This window comes from Anarrhichthys ocellatus, unplaced genomic scaffold, assembly GCF_004355925.1.
Source record: "Anarrhichthys ocellatus isolate YVR2014 unplaced genomic scaffold, GSC_Weel_1.0 scaffold19, whole genome shotgun sequence".
Taxonomy (NCBI): domain Eukaryota; kingdom Metazoa; phylum Chordata; class Actinopteri; order Perciformes; family Anarhichadidae; genus Anarrhichthys; species Anarrhichthys ocellatus.
Window position 1 is genome coordinate 992263 of NW_022280049.1, and position 12221 is coordinate 1004483.

At 40.6% G+C, this 12221-nt stretch overlaps 1 protein-coding gene across 1 annotated transcript; it reads left to right on the forward strand.

Moving 5' to 3' along the window:
- The first annotated feature begins 4705 nt into the window (after positions 1-4705).
- LOC116389438 (uncharacterized) lies at positions 4706-7133 on the forward strand. Its single transcript, XM_031858119.1, has 2 exons — positions 4706-4867; positions 5927-7133. Exon 2 carries the CDS (start codon positions 5929-5931, stop codon positions 6718-6720), a length of 792 nt encoding a protein of 263 aa, XP_031713979.1. The 5' UTR covers positions 4706-4867; positions 5927-5928; the 3' UTR covers positions 6721-7133.
- Positions 7134-12221: the final 5088 nt, after the last annotated feature.

A 12221-nucleotide genomic window follows, 5' to 3' on the forward strand; every position in this document is an offset into this window, starting at 1 on the left:
GTGTGTGTGTGTGTGTGTGTGTGTGTGTGTGTGTGTGTGTGTGTGTGGTGCAGTTAATGAATATGTAGCCTGGGAAAGACAGAGATCAATGACTGATGTTCAGTTAATCATTAGTATCGTTAACATCAGACTTTTGTCTACTCATGCTTTCACTCACCACAGGTAGATATCTGCACCTCTTTTAAGACACTACTGACTTTATTCTTGACCGAGCAGACCAGTTTTCCTGAGACGTGTTGTTTCAGAATGATGCTGTTTGTCTCAGTGTTTCCAGAGAGGAGCTCAGAGCCTGTCAGAGTGTGATCATCCAGAGTCCAGCTGTACTGAGGACTCTCCGCTCCCTGAGAGGAGCAGGACACCTTCATCTCTCCCTGGGACAGACACTCAGAGACCAGCAGGACAGAGGACACAGGAGCTGAAGGAAACACACTCAGATGACTTTTCATATTGACATAATCTTCATCATTCTGTAGAGTTTCTCATACAGAGCAGTCCAGACATGGATACAGATATACAGCACGTAGAATATGAGATGCATGTAATAAATAGTTATTTACCTTGAATGGTCAACTGTAGAACCCTGTTCTCTAAGTGACTTCCATCTGAATCAAAGGTTATAAGTCTATATTCACCACCATCAGTCCTGCTCAGTTTATTGATCCTAAATGTTCCATTACTGGGAGTAAAGAATGATCTGTTTTCTATCCGATTAGACAGAATGATATTCCTTCTCACATACAGTATTAATGTTGTTTTGCTCAACCATTGGTATCTATGTGTTTCTGAGGCTTTGGTCATCAGCTGGAGGACCACAGTTCCTCCCAAAGGGCCATAACACTGAGCTCTGTTCTTTCTGCCATCACAGTAGGTTTCCACACCTGGAAATAATAATAAGGAAAAGTTTAAAAATCAATATATCACATGGCAAGTTCTGATGCACCGTATAAGTCTGAGTAATGGTGCAGCCATAAAACCATGATGTCTTAGTGTTTCCTGTGAAGATAAACATTGTGTAGCTGCAATGAAATGTCAGTACAATGTAATAAAATCTATATTTTTGTCTTTCAATCAGCTTTCATGAACATTTTATGTAGAAATAAGGGTTCACTGGATTTATAAAGAACATGAGTGAAATATTAATCAGGTTAAATTAGTTTAAATAAAATGTTTTTAAAACAAGGTAGAGAAAAATATAAATACAAATATCTGAATCCGTTATTTTTTTAAACAAAAAAGAAAAATGTGTGGTTGAGTTGTTACTGTATATGTTTGATCCTGCTGCATGAAATGTGTCAGTTTAAATAGTCTGGAAGCGGTTGTTGGCTCAATACACAGGGTATTATTGGCTGCAAACCCCCCACTGTGATATGTGCGTCCCATTGGGTGAGTTGCAGTTAATGAATATGAAGCCTGGGAAAGACAGAGATCAATGACTGATGTTCAGTTAATCATTAGTATCTTAACATCAGACTTTTGTCTTCTCATGCTCTCACTCACCACAGGTAGATATCTTCACTTCTGTTAAGTCACTACTGACTTTATTCTTGACCGAGCAGACCAGTTTTCCTGAGACGTGTTGTTTCAGAGTGATGCTGTTTGTCTTGGTGTTTCCAGAGAGGAGCTCAGAGCCTGTCAGAGTGTGATCATCCAGAGTCCAGCTGTACTGAGGACTGTCCGCTCCCTGAGAGGAGCAGGACACCTTCATCTCTCCCTGGGACAGACACTCAGAGACCAGCAGGACAGAGGACACAGGAGCTGAAGGAAACACACTCAGATGACTTTTCATATTGACATAATCTTCATCATTCTGTAGAGTTTCTCATACAGAGCAGTCCAGACATGGATACAGATATACAGCACGTAGAATATGAGATGCATGTCATAAATAGTTATTTACCTTGAATGGTCATCTGTAGAACCCTGTTCTCTGATTGAGTTCCATCTGAATCAAAGGTTATAAGTCTATATTCACCACCATCAGTCCTGCTCACATTATTGATCCTAAATGTTCCATCACTGGGAGTAAAGAATGATCTGTTTTCTATCAGATTAGACGTAATGTTATTCATTCTCCCTTCCAGTATTACTGTATTTTTGTTCAACCATTGGTATTTATGTGTTTCTGAGGCGTTGTTCATCAGCTGGAGGACCACAGTTCCTCCCAAAGCTCCATAACACTGAGCTCCGTTCTGTCTGCCATCACAGTAGGTTTCCACACCTGGAAATAATAAAAAGGAAAAATATAAAGATCAATATATCACATGACAAGTTCTGATGCACCATATAAGTCTAAATAATGGTGCAGCCATAAAACCATGATGTCTTAGTGTTTCCTGTGAAGGTAAACATTGTGTAGCAGCAATGAAATGTCAGTACAATGTAATAAAATCTATATTTTGGTCTTTCAAGCAGTTTTCATGAACATTTATTGTGGAAATAAGGGTTCACTGGATTTATAAAGAACATGAATGAAATATTAATTAGGTTTAATTAGTTTAAATAAAATGTTTTAAAAACAAGGTAGAGAAAAATATAAATACAAATATCTGAATCTGTTCATTTTTTAAAACAAAAAATATAAATGTGTGGTTGAATTGTTACTGTATGCAGACAGGAACATGTTCTATATTGCAAAAGATAGATGTGACCACAAAACATTTCACCAAGAACTCATGCACAAACTTCCCTCTGCTTTACAGTACACTAAGTTATTGAATACAATGTATTTAATGCTAAACATAATGTTGTAATTGTGACTGAGCATTATCAGCATTAGCTTTATAACTGAATTTGCAATCCTCCTTTTTTTGTCCAGTAATTGAGTGAAAATGAAATAAATCTTGCATCTTGAAGCTTAAGTTTATCTTCGTAAATCATATCAAGCTTTCAGTTTGTTTCAACATAATAGATCTATGACAGTCAATTGAAGATCAAAGAAGAAAAAAACATGTTTAATTATCTTCAGTTATTCTATGTGTCATGATTCTTGTATGAATTTGGTCCCAGCGTGGGTCAGTGGTTGCACTGCAGAGCACATCAATGAAGATGATGTCGAACTGTATATGTTTGATCCTGCTGCATGAAATGTGTCAATTTATTAAAAAAGTGAAACAGCTCACTGTGAGAGACTCCGAGTATCAACACAAACAGTCCGATCACAGCTTCCATGTCGCCTCAGTGTTCAGCCTCAGTTGACCCAGCCAGCAGCTTTCTGACTGACCTTATTCAACAGCAAACATGCACGTTCAAAGTTCAACCATTTTATTCCAGGAAAGAATGTCATTGCTCTCAGCCATGAAGACATGAAAACAAAGTGTCATCATACAGTTTAAACACACAAATATTTTCTCTTTTATTGTATTATTCTTTTACGTTCTGCACGTCCAATCATCTTTGAAATTATAACATACGTGTCAACATTATAATCCCAGTCATAAGGTATTTGGATATTTCTTTTTTTTACTGTTTACTATAACTTTCAAATCTGCTACACTAATTCTTCACACACACACACACACACACACACACACACGCACACACACACTTACACGCCACTCCATAAGACTGACAGCTGAATCTTCTGGTGAGCAGGCACACATATATACCCGATCAAATATTGTCACATCATAAATATGACATGTACCAATGAAGTAATAGAGTTGCTAAGAATATCTGTGTATTTGATGTAAAATGGCTTTAACAAGTATTAACCTACTATAGAAATGCATCATGACTGCTCATTGTGAAATATGTATCCAATAGTAGTTCTCTCCACCAAACTAACTTCTATTTTTTGTTGCTTTCTTTAAATTATATTCAAAATGTAACTACACAAATATCTAACAAATGCCGTTTGTCAAATCGTCAAAAATCGAATTCTTAAATGAACCCTTGTGAAATGAATTATTACAAATAGTAAGACCTTTTTTTAAGAACACCATGACTGAATCTCCCAAAATGTTGCATGCCCTCACACCATCGTATGTCACGTGTCAAATAAACAAGCTTCTCCATGGAAAGTAAATCAATACAGTTTGAAAGAGCAATCCAAATCTGAGCTTGGGAAATAATTATAAAAAGATCTGCTTTGTTATTCGTTCCTTTTGAATGTGCCATTACCCAGAAATTGTCAGTGTGGGATTTAAGTCTTAATGTATTTGAACTGCAGTTACTGTCACACACACACACACACACACACACACACACACACACACACACACATGTGCAAAGCTCTCACATGCATATCAAATTGTGACGCATGTTACATGCTTTACACAACTAATGTCAAACATGTTTACAAAAGCTCCACAATATGTATAACAAACAACATACAGTTAGTCATTCTTTAGCATGTCTCAGAAAAATGAACCAAAATAAACCCCCATCTCTTTTCCACCCTCTCTTTTTATGTTTTGTTCTCCTTTCTGCCTCTGTCACTCATCATCCTCATTTCTCTCTCCATGTATCTCTCTCCATGTCTCTCTCTCTCTCTCTCTCTCTCTCTCTCTCTCTCTCTCTTCTCCCTCTTTCTCCTCTGCCTCTGTTTTTTTCTCTCCATCAATACAGTCGGCCAATGATGGTGCTTGGGCTAAGGAAATGGATGGTGAGTCTATTTTTAGAGCCAGGGAAGGAGGGCAAACCTAAAGTAAGCTTGGGAGGGAGGGAGGGAGGGAGGGAGGGAGGAGAGATGTGGGGAAAAGATAAATCTGCATTCGGCTGCTGCCTCTGGTCAGAGACAGTTGGAGCGACAACGCTGGCTGGAGATACAGCATCGTAAATAAAAACCAGATTCAGCTGCAAAAAGGCTGCAGACTGATATTAGAGCAGAGAAAGGAAGGCAGATCAACTGGACGAGACAAGGAAAAAGGTGAGTGAGAGAGCAAATTGTGCTGAAGACGCTTCCATAATTTCTAAAATGCATGAGCTGAAAATACACAGGGTGGCTATTCTGTGCTTCAGCACAGAGCTGCTGCCTTGGAACCATTTTTAGCTGTTGTATACCGAAGGTGTGGTCTAAATTTAGCAATGGTTACACCTTGGAAGAAACTGGGAGAGGCTGGCAGTTTGGTTGGGCTTGCACTATTTTTGGCATCGTGGTTAAGACGAAAATATATTGTGGGCTACACTCAGGGTTGTAACAATATGGGGCTACATAACAAAATATAAGCTGACACATTCTGTGGCTTTACATGACAGAAATGGAATTTAAAAGAGTCATCTATTTATGTTGCCTCTTGCTGCTCATTGCTGGGATTGTTTGTATTTTGGGCTGTTTACACTGCAACTCCAGAGTAAGCAGGGGATGGAGTCTGAAATGGGGAAGAGGAGAAGAGGAAGGCTTATATGTGATTTCGGTTTGATTGAGTTAGGGGCTAAAAGAGATGGTTGTGTTTTGAAACGCCATACGCTTACAAGTTATTTGTCCAGATGAAGCAGCAAAATGATGTCATTGTAAAAACAGTCTGATGAGGTACAAGTACAACATCAGGACCCTTGAAAATAAACTCTATGCTCAATAAATTAAAAAAATGTGTCTGTCTATTGGATACACAGCACTGTATTAATATGTTCTCCTCAATTATTACTCTCAGAAATGCTGTTGAATCAAATAATGTTTTGTTGGGTGGACAGTACATCGATGTGGTGATATAAATGGTTTTCTAATGAAGCAGAATCTGGCAGCCACAGCCTTTATTGTACCTGGTCAAATAATTTCATCATTTCAATATGATCACTAAAACGATCAGCCCGTCATAGTCCACTGGTATTACCACATCAAGTTATTGTGTCTTGCTTTTGCAATAAAAACCTCAAAATATCCAATGAATTCACTGTAAAACTGCTCATATACTGTACATGACTGTATGTAGGTGCCTAAACATTTTGGCTCAAAACATGACGTCTTTCCTCCTTGTCTTTCTCTCAGCTATGCGGCCGCGGTCCAGACTGCTGTCCAAGAGAAGACTCCTGCTGCCCACAATCAGAGAGGGCACCGAGGAGACGGTGAGGGATTTAAATGAGGCCAACACACTCCACATCGCTGGCCATGGCCAGGTCGTCTCCTCAGAAGACTACCTCCGCTCCATCTGCCACCTGGCCAGCCCCACCTTCCCCGCCAGGCACATCTCCCCTGACAACATCCGCACTCTGCAGCTGGACGCCGTGCACCAGAGGCTGAGGCTGTCAAGGCTCAGTGGGACAACATCTACCACCTTTGTATTCAACCCTACAGACGAAGCACACGCCACCGACATGCAGCCGGGAAAGGAGATAAAACTGAATGGCGAGCTGATGTTTGGCAACTCCGACCCTCTGGAGTATCTTTATGGACACCAGAACAACCTGTCAGGAGGTGTGAGGGGGGCATTTGTTGAAGGAAGGTTTATAAGGCAACATGGGAGTGTATGGGAGGGCCAGGCTCGCTCCAGAGCTCACAGCATCCCCCGTGCTTCAAGTCCAGACATCCTACGCCAGCGCAAGAGCAGCTGCCCTGAGTTACACCCCAGCACTAACACATCTACTCCAAACACCTCCCCAAAGCACAGCTTCTCTAGGTTGGAGACCAGTAGAGGGAGCCCAGCAGACAGAGTGGGAGAGGGGGAGCGACAGAGTCCAACCATCAAACAATCCCTCATCTCCCAGTGGCTCTCTGACTGCAGGTCAGCGTGGAGGGAGGCGCGTGTGCGAGCTTGCATGCTGCCCGCCATCGCTGAGATATAGGGTGCAAATGTACAGACATTGTGACCCAAGACATTCCTCAACAAAGTTTCCAACCTTTTACTGTCAGTGCATGAGACACTGCATTATGTAGATGTGTACTATGCGGATATATTAAGGGATATGATCAAACACACATTTGAAAACATACAGATTTGCCATGATTGTCCATCTGTAGTGTTATATCAATGTAATAAATTACTATTACAACACTTGATGTATTCTGGTGATCACACACAAACATAAATTGACAAATCTGCAAAACAAAATACATTTTTTTACCTTCCTGTGTTTTGTGAACTACGTATGAATCAATAAAACATTGTTTTTATACTCTCAACTATCAAATGTCTAATATTTGATCACAACATCTGTGCTATGATCTCTGTTTCCTTGCATGTGTGAATCCTTCCTAAATGAACTCCCCTCTCGGCTCAGCTGGTGCCAGGCCCTGGAGTTTCTATGGTAACTGTGGTGGGATCCTGCTCTGTTAAACACAAGTGTGGAGAAACACCAGCTGAGCAAAGACGACACCGCGGAACCTAAACATGCATGACGCAGGTCATCTGTTGCTGTCGTGGTACGGCTGCATGTCGACTGCATGTCACAATGAAACGCATAAAAGTGACTGATTCACATGCGCATATTCAAGACATTTCAATATTGCAAAGAACAGAATATTCAGATTTTTTTTGTGTGTAGTATTTTTGGTAAAAATAACAAATATCTGCTCTGATTAAAGATAATTGTTTTTATCTGGAGGTTCAGCTGCAAACATCTCAAAGCAACCATTGGATGTAGTTTTCCATTTTAAACAGTAGAGGTCAGGCTTAGAAAATACTTTGCATTTCACAAGCCATCACAAATTGTGTAACCTTAAATCTCTTATAAGCAATGGTGTGCCACAAAATGAACATTTAATAGACAAATGGCCCATTAGAGGTCATACTAAAAGTGACAACTTACCCAAGTAAAAAAATGAATTGTCTATTTAAGATCTAAAGTATAGTTAGGCCAAACTGAGACATTGGCTGTTTATTCAAATAGTGTAAAGGATCATTCTCATCAATCAAATTGGTTATTCATTTTGTATTTTGCCAACCTTCCTTTCTGTAATGATAATATAGAAACCCCCCCCCCTTTTTATTGTCATATACATATACATTGACCTCTGCATTTGACCCATCCCTGTGTATAGGGAGCAGTGGGCTGCCAATGACAGGCGCCCGGGGAGCCGGGGGTTCAGTGTCTTGCTCAGGGACACTTCGACACGTGGCACGTCCCAGTCGAGGATTGAACCGTTGACCCTGCGGTTGCCAGACAACCCTCTTAAGCCAGGAAGCGGTCGATTGTATTCAATCAGTTATATTTGCTAAGATATGGAAATGGTGCGACATTTGTCGTCCGGAACGACGTCCGACAGGACAAGAATCAAGAGCATTCAGATAATCACACAGGTGTAAAACAAAATCCGTGTTTGACTTTCTTCCAGGTTCAGATTTGGCCTACCTACTTGCTGTAGTTGTTCCCAAACACACCTTTAATGTGCAATGAGGAATTATTATGTTTCAACATTTTGGGTGCTCACTTTATGGTTTGTCCAAATACTTGAAACATACATGCTGATGGTTCCAGTAAGAGAAAAACCACCTTCACTGTCACAGGAAAACTTGTCTTTTCGGGGCTGGAAACTTTCGAAGAGTCTCTTGTGGTCACATCGACTCTCCGGTCCCTCTTTCTTTTCACACTTACCTCAGCACACCAAAATGAGAGGCAAGGGCTGTTAAAAAAACGTATTAGTTCGTCAACACAGGTGGTGTGAAAAGACATCATCAAACATTTAGTTTGATTTGTTTTCAGTCAAGTTAAATAAATCAGTCTTTCTGCAGGTGTCATTATTGTTATTGCTCACCTTCTGAGGCCAAAAAAAACAAAGTCACCCAAATTAATCACATGCGTTTTCAAAACATCATTCTTGTTTTTTCTCTTATTTTCATGTATTTGAACACAATGTGAACTGAATAATATGGGAACTTCTCGTCTCGACCATGCTGTGGAGGGAATCAACCACAGAACAATCCTCAAAATATCAAATGAAAGTAATGCGTAGCCTTTTGACCTGCTCCATCAAGTCAGCCTGAAGCAGTGGGTCACTTACGACGCAGAGTGGTTTATGTGGAAGACACTCTAGTCTACATAACTTCTGTGTTTTAAATGTATAAAGAGATAAAGTGGATTTACTCTAGCATTGTATTTAAAGTTACTGTTTTGACTGAATATAAAATAGTCTCAATATAATACTAATGCCAATAATATATGCCAAGATATAACCTAAGTAAACAAGACGAGAAGATTGTCATTGAAATGAGAATTTGTATTTGTTGTCTGACAGCACACTTTGTGGGTTGCAATATTGATCTCACATGTCTTCCTGTGTTATTTGAAGTGAAATTGAAACTTTGTATGATTAAGTATTTTCTATTGCACATGCACGTGTTTCAGGCAAGGTTATGATTTGGGCTGTTTATATTGGCTGGAAACTGTCAATCTAATGTGGCCACTCTGCTTCCTGACTTAAGTTAATGTAGTTAAACTATCTGAAGCATCTACAGCAGTAAAATTCTACTTTCTATTGGATGCATCAGTATTAACAAGCTAATATAGTGTGTCATTGACAAAGGCCTGTTTTCTGCAGAATTAGTTTATACTTTAAGTACATTTTGCTGATAATACTTATGTACTTTGATTTCAGTAGGAGTTTGAATGCAGGACTTTCACTTTTAATGTAATAGGCTACTTTAACATAAATGGTACTTCTATTTCTTCCACCACTGATTTATTTTTAATCCTTTTTTTTTTTTTTTACATTTCCCCACTATTTACTTGGTATTTAGTCACAGCGTTTTTGCTGATTTATAAAAATCGCTTTTTTATATGAAATGAGAAGTGCAACCACACCAGGCTGTACACACAGTCTGCAGAGGAAGAGACTCTGCTGACGTTTCTAGTTCCTGTCGGTTCATTCCAACACAGGCTCGCACTTTAAGGTGAAGAGCTTGTGGTGAAGAGCTGCACTACTTCACAAAAAGGAAACATGAATTGTTAAATGCGTACCCAAACCCACATTTACCCCCTACACACAGCCAATAGGGCAACTAATAAAAACATATTTTCCATGAGTCGTGTTGGTTTTACATGCACTGCCACTGAAAGCTGGACCGCAGAGTCATCCCTTTTTGTTCCTGTGCCAGAACAAGCTGCACTTTACTGACGTGAGCCGGTGCACTCTCCAGTCTGAAAACCTATGAAATATCAATGGAAGGGAAGTATGAAATATTCAAGCTTGCTAAGTGCAGTCTGTCTGTCAGAAAGAAAATGGAGTTCATCAGAGGTGGCAGAAATATACAGTGTGCCACTGTGAGCTGCTGCGTGATGAATAAATCTCTCGAGAAGTGAACCACAGAAATTCTTGATATGAATCACATTTTGTACGCTCACATTTTTTTTGTCTTTTGTTGGAAAAGGACGCAATTTCCTTCATGCGCTCGCTTCTGTGGTAGTAGTTTTAAGGAAGTCACACTTGCTGACCACTGTTGTTTCATATGAACTTTATAGAAATAAGTGAAAGTCCCTTTCAGTGCTCTTCATTGTCCCCTGTGTCTTAAATTAGCACAGCTTGGCTTAGACAGATTTCTGAACAATTCAACAAATTCAGTCTTTTTTTTTTCACGGTTAAGAAATGTAGTTTGGTGGAACATCAAGCAAAATTATATTTTCACTATAAACCAAGTCCAGACTTGAAGAGAGTAAAATATGAGAAATCAACCTTGGAGACTTCGGCCCTCACCCCCAAAGGAGATAGATATTTCAAAACCTGGACAAGCAAGACCAAAACGTTCTACATAGCTAGAAACCATTAGCCTACGTGAGAAAACCATTTAGTTTGGTGAACCCCCGGTCCCTGTCCATCATCTCCAGCTCTTCCCCCACAGCTCTCCCTCCCTTCTCCATGCCCCATCTTACCCTATCTTGCTCCCCTCTCCCCTAACGAGGTCCTCGACCTTGTTACATCGAATCACCCCACCACGTGCTCCCTTGACCCGATCCCCTCCCCTCTTCTTCAGTCTATTGCGATTGAACTCCTTCCTTTCCTCACCCACCTCATCAACAAATCCCTTGTTTCAGGATGCTTTCTCATGGCTTTCAAGACTGCCAGAGTCACCCCCCTTCTGAAAAAACCATCACTTGAACCCTCTGATGTCAAGAACTTCAGACCGGTTTCTCTTCTATCCTTTCTTTCCAAAACACTTGAACGTGCTGTCTCTACTCAACTGTCTTCCTATCTCCACCAAAACAACCTCTTGGACCCCAACCAGTCCGGGTTCAAAGTGGGTGACTCGACTGAGACAGCCCTTCTTGCGGTGACGGAGTCGCTTCACGCTGCGAGAGCTAACTGCAACTCACTACTTGCCGGAGCCCCGGCCATCAGACCTTTAGAGCTTGTCCAGAAAGCTGCAGCTTGCCTGGTGTTCAATCGCCCCAAGTTCTCCCACACAACTTCCCTTCTCCGTTCTCTACACTGGCTACCTGTAAGAGCTCGCATCCAGTTTAAGACTCTGGTGCTAGCCTACAGGGCAGTGAAAGGAACAGCTCCTTCCTATCTCCAGGCCATGGTCAAGCCCTACACCCCCGCCCGACCTCTTCGCTCTGCTGCCTCCGGGCGACTGGTTGCCCTGTCACTCAGAGGTCCCTGCGGCCGATCGACCCGGTCGCGGCTGTTTTCTGTCCTGGCCCCTCAGTGGTGGAATGAACTCCCCACTGACGTCAGGACAGCGGAGTCGCTGCCCATCTTTTGGCGCAGGCTGAAAACTCACCTCTTCAAGAAGGCCTACCCTTAGCCTTCCGCTTAGCACTTACTTAGCATCTATTGTATCCATACTAGCTTATTGCACTTATTGTTTTCATATTAGTTTGTGGCACTTATTGCATTCGTTTGTCTCTGCACTGTACGTTGGCTCTGGTTTATGCTCTTAGATGCTTATTTGAAGAAAGGAGATGCACTTATTACTTCTGGTGACTAGTAGTTCTCTTGAAAACCGATGTTGAATACACTTATTGTAAGTCGCTTTGGATAAAAGCGTCTGCTAAATGACTGTAATGCAATGTAATGTAATGAACCAACCCTTTAAAACATGCCTTTTATTCTAAATGTCTGAATGTTAGAAATATGTCTTCCTCGGGGCCCTGCTTTATGAGTAATAAGGCAATATAACATAATATATATAGTCACCTATAGTCCTGCCACTCTATTTAAATAATGTGATCTCTAACACCCGTTATTACAAATGGTATATAGGCTGTAGTATATTTCAGGAAATCCAGATTTTCTGTTTTTCACTTTTATTCCATATTTGTTGAAAACTTTAGAAGAAAAGAGAAGGATATCACAAACTGAGAAGGAAGCGATGTGAAGGGATGTCCTTTTGAACAAAAAGTAAAAGAGG